This window comes from Tasmannia lanceolata, unplaced genomic scaffold, assembly GCF_043159265.1.
Source record: "Tasmannia lanceolata isolate RefF3 unplaced genomic scaffold, GAP_Taslan_0.1 ptg000162l, whole genome shotgun sequence".
NCBI classification, from domain to species: domain Eukaryota; kingdom Viridiplantae; phylum Streptophyta; class Magnoliopsida; order Canellales; family Winteraceae; genus Tasmannia; species Tasmannia lanceolata.
Genome location: NW_027518838.1, coordinates 262671 through 283202, shown reverse-complemented (window position 1 = coordinate 283202; position 20532 = coordinate 262671). Strand labels below are relative to the sequence as shown.

At 38.1% G+C, this 20532-nt stretch overlaps 1 protein-coding gene across 2 annotated transcripts; it reads right to left on the bottom strand.

The window, feature by feature from the left end:
* Positions 1–3732: 3732 nt before the first annotated feature.
* On the bottom strand, positions 3733–8241 carry LOC143866849 (uncharacterized). Of its 2 annotated transcripts, XM_077376026.1 has the most exons (4): positions 8135–8241; positions 6877–6917; positions 5451–5927; positions 3733–4167 (listed from the first exon to the last, which is right to left on the bottom strand). In XM_077376026.1, exons 2-4 carry the CDS (start codon positions 6908–6910, stop codon positions 4049–4051), a joined length of 630 nt encoding a protein of 209 aa, XP_077232141.1. In that variant the 5' UTR covers positions 6911–6917; positions 8135–8241; the 3' UTR covers positions 3733–4048. The 2 variants fall into 2 exon arrangements, with proteins under 2 accessions (XP_077232141.1, XP_077232142.1); XM_077376027.1 differs by lacking the exon at positions 6877–6917 and having other exon boundaries at positions 8135–8201.
* Positions 8242–20532: the final 12291 nt, after the last annotated feature.

The window sequence follows — 20532 nt, the reverse complement described above, 5'->3', positions numbered from 1 at the left end:
ATTGTAGATAGTAGGTATTGAAATCCTTTTTTCAAAGGTGTTAAAATCTGATACCTTGTCAATCATGACAGCAATGAAACTCGTGGTAAAGCATCCCACTTCACCTATAAACTACTAGGTAACCGAGGTTGTACAAAAACTTCTTTTATATCTTGGGGACCATGAAAGCTTGTTATAAAGCTTGAAATTTTACTATAAGATGGCGTACGTTCTGAGATGGAACAAAACTTGTATTTTGCCATCTTTGACAGTTTGGAAGGCCAGTTCCTTTTTTAGCAGATGGTATAGAGGGAATGATTTTATATAATAATGTGGAATAAAGTTTGGTGTTTTGGATATGTTCAGGACCATGAAAGCTTGGGATAAAGCTCAGTAGTTTATCAAAAAGATTATATTAGGTACTGATGTGGGACAAAAAACTTTTGTCTCTGGCCATCTTTATAACATAAAGCTTTTGGTAAGGTTTGCCTTTTGTTGGTATGTTGTAAGGCTTGCTATTAAGTTGTAAAGCTTGCTATTTCACACAAGCTGATTTTAAGTATGCATGAAATTCTGCAAGGATTATGAAATGAATTGTAAATACCCAAAATACCCCCCCCCACTTAAATTTTCGTCCCCCCTTGATAAAGAGGGGTGTTTTTGTCTGTTAACACTTAACTCATGTTAGGGCTTTCTAATAAAGCGTATAAATAGATTGCTTTGTGGCTAAAACAAACCCTAAACAGTTGTGCAGCCCTAGAAGGAGAAATCAGAGAGAGAGAAGAACATTACCAAGGAGATCGCGATTTTTGGGTCGAAGCCGCGAACCAAGGTAAGACTTACGAACCATGAACGATTTGGAATATTAGAAACCCTAAAACAAGGGTTTGAAAAGAGAAAAGAAGCAAGAAATTCGATCTATATGAATTAGAAATAAGAATCCTTGGGTTGATCTTGAGTTTTCTTGGACCCGATTTTGAATTACAATTCCATCGAACTCAAAATCAATATATATGAATCTGAATTCAGAAATTAGAACTTTGGAGATTCGACGTAGAATCTTTGGTGATTTCTTTCTTAAATTATAAATATGAATTCGGAGTGTGAAACAGGATTTAATGGATTCCTCTCACCGATACGAATCCATCGGATCCGACCTCGCGCGAATTGAACCCCAAACGAATGAGTTATGGCCGTTTTTAGTGAAAAAAACGGTGGAAAATCGCGTTTAGAAGAAATCTGGGTCCGCGCATGGGGCGGAAGTCCGAAAAAATAGCGGACGTCCGTGAGTACCAAGTTTGGCGACAGATGGATCATCGGATATCCGTAATTCTCGGACGTCCGTATTCCCGGAAGTCCGGCGCGACAATTTTTTCAAAACTTAGGAAATTCATAACTTATTCAAATGGGCTCTTATTTGTCACTTGTGTTCTGTTCAGATCACAGAAAAATCTGTTCACTTGTGTTCTGTTCAGATCACAGACTTCTACCATTTCTCTTTTAATCAGGCTCGTTTGTTAGAGCTTCAATTAACTAGTTAGAATGAATGAAAGAATTTTAAGAGAGCAGCAAAAGGATCAACAAAATGGCTGGCAATTGTCTTTATATTATAATTATAAAAGGAAAGTGATATTTCCGAGATTTATATTGTGAATGTGCATTTTGATCGGTATTGGCAGAAGTACCACCCTAGATATTTGAACCAACAACAGCAGACTTTGTAAGGTGCTGCTGGAGGATCAAATATCAAGTGTGGTACTTCCGTCGTACCACCAATGCCAATCTACATGCACATTTACCATATTATTTCTCGATTTTTCCACCCTCTTCATTTTCATGCATACTTTCCGTTATGGAGAAACAAAAGGGGTGGAGATAGGATTTACACTCATGTAAGCTTGCTTATAATGAAAAGTACTGGACAGTCATTCAAGCATATCTGCATGTAATTAATTCTGATGTAAGGTAACAGTGTGGTGTGTGGTGTGAAATCATTTAACCTAAAGTCTGAACCTATAGTGCTAAGTGATGCGAAACTATTAGTGATGGGTTTCATTTTCAAAATTTAGAGGGAAATAATATGATTATGATTAATTTAGTAGGTTGATTATCATCATAAATTGAAGGTCCTTTTAGATTAAAGTGGAACCAGGTTGGATCAAAATTATCTTTTTTAGTGTGTAAAAAGGGATTTGCTATGGACTTTCTGTTTGGAATTTGGATTGCAAGAAACATTTCTGATGATAAAATTCTCCTAAAAAAATTATTTTTGCCTCCATGGTCAAAACTGATATGTTTCCCCTTTTTCAGTATTAATCAGCCAAATGAAAAATAAGAAAAAACGAAAGAATCAGACCCAGTAGGAAGGAATAAAAGCCTATCTCAATTGGTAAATGGACAGACTTAGTTGAATTGATTGAATAAAACCTAATAGGAGAAAATGAAAATCCTCACCTTCTATCTGAATAAAACCCAATAGAAGAAAATGAAAATCCTCACCTTCTCAACATGAATCTCCATCTTTTTCTCTTCCTTTTATAAGGGTAGTGATATCTCCACCCCTTTATTTATTTTCGTGCTTTTTTCTTATGGGGTGGCGATATAATTTTGAGGTTTATCTAAAAGAAGTCTTACTCTGCTATATTTGGAAAAAAATCTTCTAGATTGACAATTCTGTAACTTCCGGATTAATATCATTTCTATTTTTGTACTCATTCAGTAAGAACAAAATATCCTTATACGTGGAAAGACGACCTTGGCATTCAATGTTAAGTGTGGGCTCGTGTGGTCATGGGACCTACCCAGGCAAAATAGTGGGCCCCACTATATTCATGGGCTTCAATGGAGTTGGTGGGACCCACGCTATAAGATCATTCGCATCATAGGTATTTTGGTCTTTCTATAAGGTAATTTTAATCTTTTCACATTTAAGGACAGTTTGGTCTTTTACAAGTCAAAAAGAAATCTACTATTTTTTTTTTATTTTTTATGGGTAAGCTGGGGTTAGGCAAGAACCCCACCAGATATATTTTGGCCACAAATTAATGGCATGACCTGATTTGCAAACGCTTGCCTGGCGTGATTGAATCCCAGTTAAACTACAAAATGGACAGACTTTGTTGAATCTCTAATAAATCCCTGTCCTTTTTTATTTTTCATTCAGCATCTTGTTTTCTCCCACTCTCTCTTAGTCCTAATCTCAAACAAGAGAAGAAGTGGAGGTGTCCTTTTATTGTATTCTTATGGGACGTGATATTACCACTCCGCCCATTTTCGTTCTTTTAGTTATGGACAAACAATATGTGTGAAGATACGAGTGGAGCTGATTTTTTGTGTACATCCTATCTATGATAGGGCCTTCCAAATGAATGGTTTGGATCACCCCAACAATGTGGTCCCACCCTGTTTCTGCACTCAAGCGCAGATAAGCTTATCTAAGCTCGAGCAATTGATTCAGCCTCTGCCCTCGAGCAGCTTCAATCATTAGTTGGATTGTCCCTCTGCATTGATTCAACCTGCTTATCTGGAATGCTCTGTAGTATTTAAGTGTCCATATGGATTGACTTGAAACTAGAATGTTGGTTAATCGTCGTTTTCTAGGCAGTTGCTTGGATGGCTAGGATTATCACTTGCATGTGACTTTTAGGCTATTGTCATTTATATAAACAGAAATGGATCAACGACCCAGACTAACCAAAAGTGTATGTTTACTGAATGTAATTCACACAATTATGATTATTGAAACTGTTAAGATGCCGGTAGAAATTATTCCAAATTCTTACTAAATTAGAAATTAATTTCACTTCCGCCATCCACAATACACAACTTGGAATCTTCTATTATCAGCAGAGATTAAGAGGGAGCAGAATAATCACTTCCACAATGCCCCTCACTAATTGTGCAATTTGTGGAATTCTCTGTACCGACATTATCGAAGCCAAGATTTACACTGTTCAGCATCTCGGATCTAGGTAACTGTTCATCAACTAGGCGCAATATGGTTCCCCAGCTCGAACCATTTTCCCACCGAGAATCGTCCCCGTCAAAAAACTCCGAAACTAGGTCTTTGTTAGATGTTTCGATCAATAGCCCGCCTCTTGTTGGACAACGACTCCTGTTCGTTACCATCTACAACCCAATGGTGGGAAAGGTTTGATTCAATTCTCAAAGTAGTTTCGCAAATCCCATCTGCAAATAAGATTAGATTAAAATATGCTTATTTACAAATTAGGAAACTGGATTCCAAAGATGCTTACTTAATACTAAGTGAATATTTTTAAAAGCTTAATGGTGGTTGGTTATTTGACAACTATAGCCCATGTGAGTAGCTTAAAAAACAGTTTGCGGGTAGATGGAAGCTTGTTGTGGTTCGGTCGAGTTTCAGATTTCCCGTCTTGAATTAGCCGTGGCTCAAGCGTCGCTATGGGAGAGCAACTTGGATTAGGCTCAACCCAAATTGACAGGTTCCAGCTGATTTTGGCTTGGGTGGGTAAAAGACAACCCGATTGGGTTATGCCTAAGGTCTTGGACAACTCGATCCAACTACGTCCACCTAATTTTTTTTTACTGCGATTCTTAAAATCTTAAAGTTATCTGTTTATATTTTTTCAGTTTAAGCCGTAGGCGAATCCAAAACCAACCCTCCTCGATTTCAGAAATCAGGTCAGATTGGTTGGATTAGAGTTGGGAGATTTAGAGGCAGGTTGGGTTAAGATTGACCCTTCCAAACGTGAGGTTCAGAATAGGTAAGATTTGCATTGAGAAAATGCCCACCTTGGATAGGCTGAGTTAAGGTAATTGCCTTTTATTGATGATAGTAAAAGTAGATTTTGCAGGCAAATCCTCTTTCAGAAATCGTGTCGTGCTGGAGCGTAGGTGGTACATCAAAAGTTCCGCACTTGGTATGGTATTCGACCCAACAGCGGCCTCTTAAAAAAGTGGGCTGCCTTAGGATCAAATATCAAGGATGGTATCCGCCTGCATGTTACTTCATGCAGTCATGCTAGGGCACCATATAAAAACTCAAGTGAATCCAAAGAGCTGGTAATAAAACTTTTAAAGAAATGTACTAGGACCTAATGAACTCCTAATTAATGTTATTATTTACTAGAAAGATTAAATTCAAATAATCTTATCAATAAATAGAGACTAATGCACAGTGAATCCAAAGAGGTCCTAATATTCTTAGCATTAGCATTATTGTACATTTGTTTAAAAGTTTTATTAATTGAGTTTTTATATGGTGACCTAGCATGAAGTAACATGCAGGCGGTATCACCCAGGATATTTGATCCTAAGGCAGCCCACTTTCTTAAGAGGCCGCTGTTGGATCGAATACCAAGTGCAGAACTTTTGATGTACCGCCTATGCTACAACACCATATAATATCTCTTATAATTCAGATAATATTAAAAAATGAAGAAATCGATACTCCATCCACATATAAAGAGCAAAGAAGTTTAGACTCGTACCTCTTTTCCGAACATGAAATAACATGCGTAGTTCCTCGTCGAGATCGACATGCAACAGAAGGTTCTCTAGAGCCAATGGGTTGGTGGTATCGGTGGCAGTGGGCCCCATCATGAAAGAAATATCGGCCCCACCAACATCGACCTTAGCTGACACGGCTGAAGCAGAGTCTTCGGATGCCTCACCGCTCTTATCATTTCTGTTAACGGAAACTAAAGCTGATAAAGCCTCACCGATCTTATCGTTGACATTAACAGAAACTAAAGCTGATGAAGGCTTCAAAATGAAATTTGGAAGAAGATCTCCACTGTTAATCACTTCCTCTGGCCTCCTCACTTCTTCTCTCTTTGTTATCTCATGAATCGGATAATCCCATACGTTAATATCCAATACAACGGGAATCTTCGCCATCTTTTCAGCCTCCTTGCCAACATGGTCAGACTTCCGACGACATTCCCCTCCCATCTCCTCCATGAAAACTACAAAGAACATAGAGAGAACAAAGTAGCTAAGGAATTGGAGCCAAGTACAAAAAAGGTTGTGAATATATAAGGAGAGAGACTGCCAGTGTGGCTTAGCAGATTCTGCTACGTAGGATCTCACTCTAGGTTAAAATCCATCTTCCTAATTTTTACTTTTTAGCCCACTTTTAAGAGGCTGCTGTTAGATCGAATACCAAGTGCGGAAATTTTGATGAACCACCTACGCTCTAGCACCATATAATATCTCTTATAATTCAGATTAGGGGTGCAAGTTTGGCCCTGTGAGCCCTGACCCGCCCTGAGCCCGAACAGGATCAGGGTTGGAAAATCTGACCCTCAGGGTGGGTTTGGGTACATTTTTTTGGCCCTGACTCAGGGTCGGGTCGGGTCGGGTTTAGGGTTGATACCCCTGCCCTACCCGACCCCCTTTAAACTTTACCCCGGCCCGCCTTGACCGACCCGACCCTGTTTACACTTTACCTGCGGCCCACCCTTGAGCCTTTCTGTTTTTCATTTCTCCATCTATTGGGTTTTGGTTATGTATTTATCACCAAAAATCATATATCAATCAGAATAATAGATTGTGTGGAAGTATTTTGATCTTTTACGATAAAACAGACCGAAAACATGTAAAATTGCCCGGCTAGGTCCGACCCAAGCAGGGCCAGCCCGGCCCGGCTAGGTCCAATCATGGTCCGCCCGGCCCAATTAGGGCCAATCAGGGCGGGCAAGGGTTGGGCTGAACCCTGTAGGGCGGGCATTGGGTTGAGTATTTTCGGCCCTGGCTCAGGGCCAAGGCTAAGGTAATGGCAGCTAGGGTTGGGCTAGGGTTTTACAAAACCAGACCCAACCCGACGCTGTTGCAGCCCTAATTCAGATAATATTAAAAAACAAAGAAATCAATAGTCCATCCACATATAAAGAGCAAAGAAGTTTAGACTCGTACCTCTTTTTCCTATATCACCCATTCCATTCAACATCTTAATCCTGTCAATTTACATACATATAAGCACAATGAAACAAGAAAAGCAACGGTATTTTCATTTCTTGTTTTGGTTACTTCTACCATTTCAGTTTTTCATTTCTTGTTTTGGTTACTTCTACATTTCAGTTTTACTCAAGCTCGTTTGTTAGAGCTTCAATTAACTAGTTATGGAGAAACAAAAGGGGTGGAGATAGGATTTACATTCATGCAAGCTTGCTTATAATGAAAAGTGGCCATTCAAGCATATCTGAATGTAATTAATTCTGAATTAAGGTAACCGTGTGGTGTGTGATGTTAAACAATTTAAGCTAAAGTCTGAATCTACACCGTGATGTGATGTGAAACTATTAGTGATGGGTTTCCTTTTCATAATTTAAAGGGAAATAATATGATTATACTTAATTTAGTAGGTTTGATACCATCATAAATTGAAGGTCCTTTCAGATAAAAATGGAACAAGGCTGGTTGGAATTACCTTTTTAAGTGCGTAAAAACAGATTTGCTAGGGACTTTCAAAGAACGGCATTTAGTGCCGCACTGTTACATGAGACAGCGGCCACCTCAGAAGATTTATATGAACAAGCCAAAATCTGCCGAAAAGTCAGCCAGCCGCGATGTCTCTTGTAACAGGCAGCCGCGATGTCGTCTTTGTTGTGATCTGTTTTTCTAACTTCACTTCTTCCCAAAATCTCATGAGGTAAGTTATTTGTTGTCTAACCCAATAGAAGTATTGCTGCCCCATGCTTAAATATGCAAATGATGATTAACAAAGGCCACGTTTGGAATTTGGATTGTAGGAAATATTTCTGGTGAAAAAAATTCCTAAGAAAATTATTTGGAAAAACAACAGAACAAGACATGGCTGATCAAGGGGGAAAATAATCAGCCAAATGAAAAATAAGGAATTTATGAAAAAAATTCTTTTCCAAAGATTTCCAAAAATTTTCTTCAATCTAAACAGTGCCAATATGTTTCCGCACTTTCCGCACTTTCGGAAATGGAAAAGTCATTCACGTGAAAAAGAAAGTTCCAATAAAAAGTAAAACAAAAGAATCAGAAGACAGACTTGAGAAAAACAGATTAAAAAACTGAATACACTCGGAAAAAAAAAACACACACACAATTTGAGAGAATAAAACCCAAATGGAAAATGGCCAGACTTAGTTGAATAGCTACCAAATCGATGAAAAATTCTAGAAAGGAAAGAATAAACCCTCACCTTCTTAAGATGACTCCGTCTCTTTTTCTTACTCATCTCTGCTATCTTGCCTCTCTTCTCTCTCAGCCCTATTGTGGAACAACAAGAGGAGGTGTCCTTTTATAATAATCCTAAGGGTAGTGATAACTCCACCCTGTTTTTTTCATTTTCACGATTTCTTCTTATTGGGTGGAGATATAATAATGAGGCTTTTGCAAAAAAAATCCTAATACTTTGCTTTATTTGGAAAAAGAATCTTCTAGATTGACAATTTGGTAACAGCTGGAGTCATGACGTTTGAATTACCTTTACGTGGATAGACAATACGTGGAATGCCAAAAATAACCTTGTAAAAGGACCAAAATATCCATGACATTTAAGGATGTGGGAATATCCCGGACGATTTTCAAAGATCTTAGAAAATCGTTTAGGAGAAGAAGATATCGGGAAGGGTTAGTAAAGGGGAAGGCTAGCTGATTTTTTGCCTCTGAAGGGGAGGTGTGTTTAGGATGAACTCTATTTGGGGAGGTGTGTTCAGGAAAACTAAACGCCAAGTAGGATGGACGCTACATGGGGAGGTGTGTTTAGGAGAATAACTAGTAAGAGAGAGCTAATTTTTTTGCCTAAGTATTCTACTTAACACCTCTTTAGAAATAGAATCGTTTTGGGAGCGAACACGATCCAAACCATCCATTTGATTGCTTACAATGTAAATAGGTTGTGCCCCAAAAATCAATTCAATGGGATGATTGGAACCCTCCAATCTATAGAGGTTTCCATAATATGCAGTTTCTCTTTAGTTTGGAGGGCTTGAATCATCAGATGGAAGGGCTAGGATCATCAGATGGAAATGAGATTTTGGGGTGTAGCCTATTTACGTCATGGCCCATCAAATGGATTGTTTGGATCATCCAATGGTGTGGCAGGCCGTACAATACTTCATTTTGTAAATTATGGGTGGGGTCAACAATGTTGGGCCCACCAATGGAGAGAGAATACAATATGGAAACATTGCTTGATGTGATTTAGAGAGAGAGATTTGAAGATATATTGAAGATGACCTTTATATCAAGAGAATGCAATCCAAAAGAGAATCAGGGAGCTTTATTCGGTATTAGAAAGTTATTATTCGGAAGTAAATATTAAAAAGTTAATTGAGTAAAGAGAGAATCGTTGGATTGTTGAGAAAGGGATGCCACCCCGATATTGTAGGAAACAATCCATAATAGCAATATGATTTTAAGGTGCCATAATAGGAGATTTGGTGTTTATGTTTTTTGCGTTAAATCTAAAGAAGATGCCACGTAGGATCAAACGCCAGATGGGGGGACTGTCCACGTGAACAGTGAAACTAATAGATTACTAGGGATGTCTCCTGCTTGTCTGCAGACATGGTATACCAGGAACTCCCAACAAAATTCAACCAAAAAACACGGGTAATTTTTTTGGTAGATAGATTTCTCAGGACAACCCCCACCATTGCTCTACATGGGTGACAACCAAACACCACTCACCACTACTTACGACTATTCTATGAGGTATCTACAAGGTAACCATAGGGCTTATCTCCTCCCTGTTGACTGCTTACACTGTTTACTCTACGAGGTAACTAGGTGCAACCAAAGTGACAACCTAGGTGGGACTTAGGGCACTCCGATGGATGTCCCGATTCAAAATAGATCACGAAAGCAGTTTGAAAATGATCCGACGTACTATTAAGAAACCTGAGACCGAGACATATAGATCCGATCCTAAATGGATCCATTGATAGCCCTACTTATGATTAAGTTATGTTTCGGCCAACCCATTAAATATATAGAAAACTAGTGGGACTCCCTGTGCGATGCACTGAAAGACTAAAGAAATATGTTTTAAAATGTATTTTTCCTAAAAGGATGCAATTTGGAAATGCAGTGTGCCTAAAACCCTAAGGAAAAAAGACTGACAATTTTTTAAAATTAAATGTTGAAATAAAAGCCGAAATTATATTTGACAATATTGAAATAAAATTTTAAAAAATGATATTTCCTCACTTCTCTCTTAACCCTAATGTGGAACAAGAGGAGGAGGTGTCGTTTTATAATAATCCTAAGGGTAGTGATATCTCCACCCCTTTTTTCATTTTCCATTGCCTATCATATACAACAAAAAGAACCTTTCAAAAATGGAAATGGGAGTTAACAATGAAATAAAATAAAGTTCTCATTTTTTTAGCATTGACGAAATATGCTTACAAAAGGTACTTCATATTGAGGGGATAAGAAATCATTTGTCTATAAAGAATCACATCAGATGTACAATGGTCTATCAAGAAATTTGAAGTAGATGAGTTGGACAGATATAAAGCTTGGATACTAGCCAAGCAAAATGTGCTCAAGAACAACTAATTTACATTAGACATTTTCACTGTATAGTCCAAAAGGCCTAGAAACTAACCAACTATTTCCACTGCCTAATCGAGGGCAGCACTAGAAAGCAAAAAATCCTAAACAACTTTGGCTATTCTGTTACATAAAACCCAATAGCGATGCCAACAGGTTGTTAGAGAAAAAGGGACTTCGAAGATGTCATTCCTCAACATGTATAATCCAGAGCATGATAAAAACTTAACAAAAAATGAAATTCTACCCAAAAATCAGGATGAAAAAAAGTTACACTACTATTGCAAAATTAGCACCATTCAGAAGAACTCCATCACAATGACAAGAAAAGAGAGGAGATTGTGTACCTTATTTTGTGTTATGCTTCATCATTCATCATCCAGAATCTTTTTCTTATTATTGGAGAGTTTTCTAGATAGAATCTCCTGTTTAAGGGGGATCGTTGCGAGATTTAGTGGAGCCTTCATTGTGTTGAAAGAAACTGAAGAGTAGAAAGAGCAAATCTCCCAACCTTTACCTTTGGATCATTGTAGAATCGGAGAGGGCAAATCGATCTACTAACTGCCCGTCTTGGCAATCATTCTCCATCACGACAGGAACCCATCCATGTTGTCTTATTATATGAAAATGGTAAGTTCTTTCAAGCTCGGTATGTATAATTATGGTAGTGAGACGGTGGAATTGGAGAGGAATCGTCAATGGAAACGGTGAAGTCCAACAGATTTCCATATTAAGGGTGGGGAGATTGAGGTATGGAAAGGGCCATGTAGGATTTATACGCCAATTTCTCCGAAGGATGCTTGGAGAGAATTGGAAACGATTCGGCCTCAAGTTCACCTAATTAATTTTTATAAATGCTCTTTACATATTTTGATTTTCTGGTGAAAAATTATGAATGGGTTGTCATGTAGGAAAATAAGCTGGCATGTAGATTTGAGGGGGAAGGGGAGGCTTTCCACGTAGGCATGAACAGTGAAACCTACCTTCCTCCTAATAATATATATAGATTCTTATACATGGGTGGATCAAAATGTCCCTTCCCATCAAATCATGACTTGTAAAATTGTGGGAACCACCATATACATGGGCTTGTATGGTTGGGAATATCATTTTTAGTTTCATGGCATTCTGTAAAACATAGACACTGAGAATTTGAACAAACCAACATGATTCATTGATGTTTACTTTTCCTATTGTGGGTGCTTGACTGTTTTCTTCCGTATTGGAATATCACTTACTTCTCGGCTTTGTCTATTGTAGCATAGAACCCTTTTGAAGTGGTCGATTAATTTGCAGCAGGTGGGGGACGTAAGAAAAGCAGATGGATATTGAAATCCCAGTTCAGCCATAATATTTCAAGGTTGTTGATATCGGAACTATCATTTTTGATAATTGTACTAACTCATCTCATCGTTTATCGTTTAAACAGCTCTCAAAAGTTATTACGTTTAAACAGCTCTCAAAAGCAAAAAATCCTAAACAACTTTGGCTACTCTGTTACATAAAACCCAATAGCGATGCCAACAGGTTGTTAGAGAAAAAGGGACTTCGAAGATGTCATTCCTCAACATGTATAATCCAGAGCATGATAAAAAATTAATAAAAAAATGAAATTCTACCCAAAAATCATGATGAAAAATGGTGACAACTATTGCAAAATTAGCACCATTCAGAAGAACTCCACCACAACAACAATAAAAGAGAGGAGATTGTGTACCTTATTTTGCGTTACGCTTCATCATTCTTCATCCATAATCTTTTTCTTATTATGGGAGAGTCTTCTAGATAGAATCTCCTGTTCAGAGCGGATCGTTGCGAGATTTAGTGGAGCCTTCATTGTGTTGAAAGAAACTGAAGAGTAGAAAGTGAAATTCCAATGTTCGGCCCGAGTATGCTTATTGGCAACTTAAGAGGAGGGAGATTAGGTTTTTATAAAATCAAATTTTTAACCTTTTGAAAACTTTTACCCAATTAAATATTAAGAGATGAAAACAATTAAGCAAGAAAGTTAAATCTAAAGCGCAATGCAAATGAAAAGAGCAAGAGTCAAGAAAGAGTGCACCCGAGATTTAAAGTGGTTCGGTCGTCAAACACGAGGCCTACTCCACTCCACCAACCAAACGCGTTGATGGCTTCACTATGTTGATCTTCTTAACCTTGACGAAGACCGGTGCCAATTACAATTTCCAATTGCTTTAACCTTTGTGGCAATCCTCACCACGGAGAATGGGCTTCGCTTCTCCGAACACTCGCTCAAATACAATGATTTGTCAAGAAAGAAAGAACACAAAAAATCCCTTCCAAAGTGTTACAATCTTGAAGAAGATGTACAAATAAGAGCCTATGATCCAAATCCTTAATCTAGAGGATGAGACGCATAAAACAAGCTTGATTCACTCTTAGATAGTTCCAATACGGTTCTTAAGTGTTAGAATTGGATATGGTGAAGTTTAGATCTCATATATATATATATATATATATATAGAGAGAGAGATAAGTGTTCCTACACGGCCGTGTAGATAAGCTTATCTACTCCTCCCTTAAAAAGTACAGTGGGCCCACTCATTGTGGATGATCCAAAGCATTCATTTGATAGGTCTTATCATAGATAGGGTGTGCCCAAAAAATCAGCACCAAAGGGTCATCCTAGCCCTTCGTTTTGTTGGGCCTTGTAGAAACAGAATGGACGCATCTTACGCATCTTACACAGTGCGTCCATTCTGTTTCTACAAGGCCCAACAAAACGAAGGGCTAGGATGACCCTTTGGTGCTGATTTTTTGGGCACACCCTATCTATGATAAGACCTATCAAATGAATGCTTTGGATCATCCACAATGAGTGGGCCCACTGTACTTTTTAAGGGAGGAGTAGATAAGCTTATCTACACGGCCGTGTAGGAACACTTATCTCATATATATATATATATATATATATAGTACCAAAAAATGACCGTTTGAGGGGCATAGTCGGAATTCTGCGAAAAACCCCAACGGATATATTTTTTTCCCGACATAGTGTTCTCGGAGTTCCAAGAATTACACTCGGAGTTCCGGTAATTCAAACAGAGATTGGAATATAGTCCCTAGACCATTTCTCAGAGCTCCGAGGACTGTCTCGGAGTTCCAAGCTCTGAGTTTCGAGAAGCCTATTTCAGCACGTTTTTAAGTTTGTTTTAGTCTCATGGACTTCCAATTTTATACATAGTTGGGATTGTTATGAGGGTTCCAAAGTCTTGGAACACCACAAGGACAAACACTTAAACTAGGATTGGATATTTACAATCTAACAAGACTTCAAAGAATGATCTTCACTTTGCATTGCTTCAAGTCTTCTTGGTTCTTGGATCTCCAATGACTTTGGCCTTCCGAATACGGTCCAATAAGAGCTTCTTGGACTTGATCCGAGCAACCTTGATATCACACTATTTATGATCTACAACTAAGACAAACAAACACATTAGTGAAATAAAATCACTTAAGTTTGGAATCATCAAAAGAAGATGGGAATGCCAAGGTGGGAATCATTGGGCTTACGGTCTCTCCCTTTTTTATGATGACAAGCACAAGAGATTTTCCAATAAAAGCGAACATATTTTTCTTACTCTAGATTTTTCCCCCCCTTTCTCATCAACAAAAAGATGGGTCAAAAAATCAAAGGGATAAAATTTTTAATTTTAAGCACCTCATTTTTCAAGGAAAAAATCAAACATATAACTCCCCCTATTTAGAATACTAATACAACACAAGAGGGGATTTTAAAAACCATAATAGAATGATATTCAAATTTAAGTGCAAGCCCCTAATCTCAGATAAATATATGAGTAGAATCATGTGCGGGCTTTGGGAACCCAAGCTTTCTTGGTCCCACAACTATCCCTAATCATAGATGCACATAGGAATTGATAGTGACCATAAATTCCACAATAATGGCATCTAACATGAGGGTTAGATAAACTAGTCTTATCATAAAACACATGTTTAGGTCTATGACTAGCCTTCTTCATGATTATGTCAATGATTTTATCACCATTTAAAAATCCATGAAGACATAATCTTAAGCTTTCATTTTCATTATGAAGATGGGTTATTTGTTTTAAAAACTCATTATTCTCATCTTCATAACAATTGGAAGAGCTTGCCACATTTTGGAATTTGACTATTTGGCAAGTTTTCTCATCCAAACAACCCTTAAGGGTTCCAATCTCAAGTTTAAGATTTTTAATTTGCACTTGACCTTGAGATTTGGAAGAAGATGATTCATTTTTCAACATATCAAGCTCATTTTCTAATTTGGAAATAAATTTCTTAAGAGCTTTATTTTTTGAAATTTGAGAATGCAAAGTATTACGTAATTCATCATAAGACATGCTTCCACTATCACTACTAGATGAACTATGAGAAGGGTTTGAATTTACCTCATCTTTATGGGTGAGTGTCATGAAGCATAAATCATCTTTATTTGTTTCCCTTTCACTTGAGCTTTTGCTTGAAGCACTTGAGGCATCCCAAGCGGCTACAATACCTTTGTTCTTCTTCCAATCGTTCTTATTTCCTTTGTACTTCGAGGATGATGACTTGGGAAGTGAACACTCTGATCTTTTGTGTCTCGTCTTCTTACAATTGTAGCATCTTATTCCAACCTCTAAGTCACTTTCTTTTTCTTTTTATCTTTCTTGTGCTTCTTTCTCCATAAGCTTCTGAATTTTCTCAACGCTTCCTCTTCATCACAATCCGCTTCACTTGAGGATGATGAGTCCACCTTGGAGGCTTTGAGTGCTAGGGACCTACTATCTTTTTCTTTCTCTTTTGGCTTCTTCTCCTCTTGTCGGCTAGTGAGGAGCATCTCATGAGTGATAAGAGATCCTAAAATCTCCTCCAAAGTGAGCTTAGAGAGATCCTTTGATTCTTGTACGGCGGTAACCTTTTGATCCCAATGTGGAGGAAGTGACCTAAGCAACTTACCCACAAGCTCATCATTAGGATAAGATTTATCAAGATTAGCCAATTCATTTGTAATTTTAGAAAATCGGGTAAACATTTCGGATATGTTTTCATATAGATTCAATCTAAACATTTCATATTTGCTCTTTAACAAGTTTACTTTAGAATCCTTGACTTGAGATGTTCCCTCATAGGTAATGGCAAGGGTATCCCAAATAATCTTGGCGGAATAAAAAAGAGCTACCCTATTAAGCAATACAGCCCCAAGTCTTAAGAGTGTCATATCTACAAGGATGTTTATGCCATAACTCATAAGGAGTAGAGGTCAACTTAGAGTGTGGTACTCTATTCTGGATGTGATTTGCAGTTAAAGCTGCTTCTCCCCAATAGCTAGTAGGCATGCCAGCTGTCAATAACATAGAGTATAACATTTCAGTTAACGTCATCTTCTTACGTTCAGCTATGCGATTAGATTGAGGTGAGTAAGGAGCAATAGTTTCAAGTATTATGCCCTGAGAGGCACAGAATTCCTTGAACTCTGTCAAAGTGTATTCTCCGCCTCTATCACTCCTAAATCGCTTAATTTTCAAGTTCAATTGATTTTCAACACGATTCTTGAAAATTTTAAATTTATCAAAAGCTTCATCTTTCGATTTTAGGAGATAAATATGACAATATCTAGAAAAATCATCTACAAAAGTGATTAAATACTTCCGACCACCTCGAGTAGTGAAACTTTTAAAGTCACAGAGGTCAGAATGTATTAACTCAAGAAGTTGTGTGCTCCTAGAAACCGAACGAAAAGGTTTTCTAGTGATCTTGGTTTGTGCACATACTTCACATCTGTCAAATCTAATCGATGTATCTAAAGGTATATTATGAGTTTTAGCAAGTGTGACCATTTTCCTATAGTTCACATGTCCCAATCTAGTGTGTAACAACTTAGGATCAATCAAAGTGGACCTAACCTGAGTAACGGTTTCATTTGCTAAACTCAATCTATACATACCATCGATTAAGAAAGCACAACCAAAATAATAAGAGTTAACAGTTAAAGTTACTCTATCACCTAAAAAAGATGAACACATGCCAGCATTGTCTAACAGACTAATAGAAATTAAATTCTTTTGAATAGCAGGAACTACTTTAACATTTTTTAAAGTTAGTATTTTACCTGAAGAAAGGATCACGTTCGCAGTCCCAGGGTGAGTCACCTCTGCCTCAGCTCCACTAGCCACTGTAACGGTCTCTTTCATGCCAATGGCATCCGTAAGTAGTTTCTTCGAGTAGCAAACATGGCAGGTGGCCCCTGTATCTGACCACCAGTCTGAAGAAGTACTGGCCTTACCATTGCCTAACATGGCAACAAAACTTTTAGGCTCAGCACTGCCCACCATCATATGAGCTTCCTTTTTTGGTGTGTTAGATTTAGCCTTCTTAGGTTGTTTACACTCTGTAGCAAAGTGACCCCATTTCCCACAGTTGTGGCACTTGCCCTTCTTTTTCTGAAAGATAGTCTTTTTGGCCTCCAACTTGGGATGTTCACTTTTAGGTGACTTGGATTTTCGAGGAAATTTCTTGGGATATGTTACCATGTTAGCAGCAGACTGTTGCTGTCTAACCATCTCCAAGTTATTTTTGGCTCGATTCTCATCTTCGATTCGAATGAATCGTTTGAGATCATCCAGTCTCACTTGCACCTTTTTCTGATACATCTCGGTTTTGAAAGAGTGCCATGCAGATGGTAACTTGTATATGATTGCACCCACAAGAAACGAATCACAGACAACTATTTTCTCATTATGCAACTTAGATCTCAAATTCTCTAGGTCAATAACTTGAGGAGTGATTTCCTTGTCTTCTATAAACTTGAAATCCATGAATTTGTCCACTAGATGGGTCTTGGACAATTCCTCCTCTTTCTTGAATTGAGCATCTAAGTTGTCCAAAATTGCTTTAGCAGTGTTATATTTACTATAAGTTTCTGCAAGACGGTCTGAAAGACAATTCAACAAGTAGTCTTTGCAGAAATCCTCATCTCTAAGCCATTGAGATTCATCAACGTCTTCATCCGTCTCAGCAAAGGTACTCAAAACGGTGTAAAACAATTCATATATTTTAGACCGAATTGAGTCTTCCGCTTCCAAGAGTTAAACTCAGATCCTCCTAAAGATTGAAGTTTGACCCTCTCAAACGGAAGAGAACTCTTTTGCATTGTAATTTTTAGATAATAGTAAAAATTAGAAAGAGTGCACCTGATTGGCGAAACGCAGTACCCAATCCAAGAAGAATCCGAGAATCAGATCCGAGAATCGAATCCAAAGAACCGGCGACAAGAAACCGTGAGAATCCGTGTAATCGGCGAACAAGAACCGGTGCGAGAACCGGTTGCCAAAACCGGTACGAAAAACCTGTTGCGAGAACGAACCCAATCTACTCCCAATAATCAACAATATGGAACCCCGAAGGATTCGGCCAAAAAAGATTGTCGTCCACCAAGAGGACCCAACAAGAGTTCGGCAATGAAATCGTGTAAGAGAACCCAATCAAAACTGAAACCACAAGATGATCAACAACCAAAGTGAGTCGAACCACCAAAGGCCACTTGTGAGATTTTAAGAGAGGCAGTACCCATGCCCAAAACCCAGTGAGAATTTACAGAAACCCCAAAGGAGTTACTTGCACCGACCCTGAAAGAGGGTTGCTTAAATCATGCCCAAATTGTATCTCGCTCAAGAACCACCAACCAAGTCGTGGTTGCAGCCAAAATATCTGTAAGTAACAAAGGGGGTTTTTGCTTTTCTTTTCAAAATCTCCTTCTTTGGCACTAATGGATGAGAGAGAGGGACATCCACCAAGTATTCCACCGACTTGATTTCACCACCGTTTCTAGCAGGGCTATCAACCGGTGGCTGAAATAGTCGTTTTTGACGAATAAGAATCCCACGCCCAAATCAATTCAATGATCCGATCAACTCTCGATAGAGTTGTCCTTGCTCTTGCCCTTGCCTTGCCCTTGCTGCCCTCCAAGCAAATATGATGTGAATCAAAAGATTTCAAGAGATTTCAAAAACAGTAACATATGTCTTCTTTTTGGATCTTTGTAGATACGTAAGAGAAAGAGGCAGACTTCTTTATGGTGGAAGAAACCCACTTCATATAATAATGGAATAAAGCACGGCAAAAACTATTCTGTTGGTTCTTGTTGCTGGCGAGGAGCAAAACTCACACGCGTGAAAAAATAAGGTGAAACCAGTGGCTTGTGAGAGAAGAATTTCAACGCCCAAACCGATTCTTGTATTGGTATAATCCCACGCCCAAATTAGTTGTTCACAATCTTTGCCTGTATTTCATGCTTTTCTCATTTGTGACCATAATACCCATGTATATGTTTTTACTCATTGAAAATACCAAAATATCTTATACGACTATAGACAAAAATTACGTTGTAATAGGACCGAAATACCCATGGCATTCAATGATAAGTTCTAAATCAAGGGTGTGGTAATATCATTTCTATTTATATTAGCATTCTTGTACATGGGTGGAAAAAAGTGAACCCACCAAATTAAGGAGATTATAAATAGTTGTCCCCATGCTCTATATCTTTCCCACCCCAATCGCAATGCCAAAGCATCACGAATCAAATCCCGAATCTCAACAGTGAGCTTTTCAAGTTTCCATGGTTCCCTACACTTGTTAGAGGCCCAAGCTAACACATTCAATGAGTAACCTTTAGTGATGAGAGGGCCCAAGTTGTGTTTCACATGCCATCTTAGTGCAAACAAGAGGGCCTTCGCTTCGGCTTCATTAGCATCACAAAAGACCATCGGACCTGAGAAGGACATCAATACAACACTGTTAGCATCTCGAATCAACCCTCCAATACCGGCTCTACCCGGAGTGCCGATAGAGCTTCCGTCAAAGTTTAGGTTAAACCAACCCACCAGAGGGGCCTTCTACTTGGGCATGATTTTCTCTCTTTTTTCCCTTTTCCATTATAAACAAGTGCCAATAATTTGTAAGAATTTCCCCTGCACCTTAAAATATGTCAAACTTCTCTCTTGTCCAAGCTTTTTCAAGAAGCTTGATATCAAGAGAGTTTTGATACCATCTCCTCCTTTTATTCAAAAATCCTCTTGTTTCTCTCATTCCAAATGTTCCACATTAAAACATAAGGAATAAGCTTCCACATCGGTTGCTCCATGCAGAGTGGTGGTCATTTTGGTTGTTCTTCGAATTTCGTTCTTTCGTGTTTATTAAACACACCTACCGGGAGACAAGTAGGATTCTTCGTAATTTAAGAAAAATCTAGGTCTTTTGGAGACTTAATTTATATTATGTCAATTAGTTAAATTTTGTAGAATTGAGATACATCATAGAACTTCATTTGTTTTCAGTGACTTTGGGTGTCATTTTTCTTTTAATTAGTCTAGTGGACACTAGTTTTAGATTCGATTCTATTTGAGGCTCAACAAATAACAGTTGCAGATTGAGGAAGGTTAACCTTGCTTACATCTGTAGGTTAATTGATCACCAGAAGTTTATTTAGGCTATGGTGGGGGGAATGTCTACAAGTAACTCTGGCTTAAGCTATGTTTGTCAATTATGCATGATCTATTCTTTTCTACATCGTCTTCTGTGTTTTCTTTGTTTCCAATTGAGAGAGAAGGAAGAGATAAATACTCTGTATGTGAGGTGAGTATAATAAGAACCATTATCTGTATTGAGGAACATGCATGCTTGTTGTAAAGCTTTCTATTTTACACAAGTTGATTGTAGATAGTAGGTATTGAAATCCTTTTTTCAAAGGTGTTAAAATCTGATACCTTGTCAATCATGACAGCAATGAAACTCGTGGTAAAGCATCCCACTTCACCTATAAACTACTAGGTAACCGAGGTTGTACAAAAACTTCTTTTATATCTTGGGGACCATGAAAGCTTGTTATAAAGCTTGAAATTTTACTATAAGATGGCGTACGGTCTGAGATGGAACAAAACTTGTATTTTGCCATCTTTGACAGTTTGGAAGGCCAGTTCCTTTTTTAGCAGATGGTATAGAGGGAATGATTTTATATAGTAATGTGGAATAAAG

Bases quoted from the DNA above. Each gene is read 5' to 3' on its own strand.
- LOC143866849 (XM_077376026.1), bottom strand. From the start codon at position 6,910: ATGTTGAATGGAATGGGTGATATAGGAAAAAGAG. The intron at 5,928-6,876 runs GTACGAGTCTAA...TGTTCTTTGTAG, and splicing joins GGGTGATATAGGAAAAAGAG to TTTTCATGGAGGAGATGGGA. The intron at 4,168-5,450 runs GTACGAGTCTAA...TCTTATTTGCAG, and splicing joins ATTTCATGTTCGGAAAAGAG to ATGGGATTTGCGAAACTACT.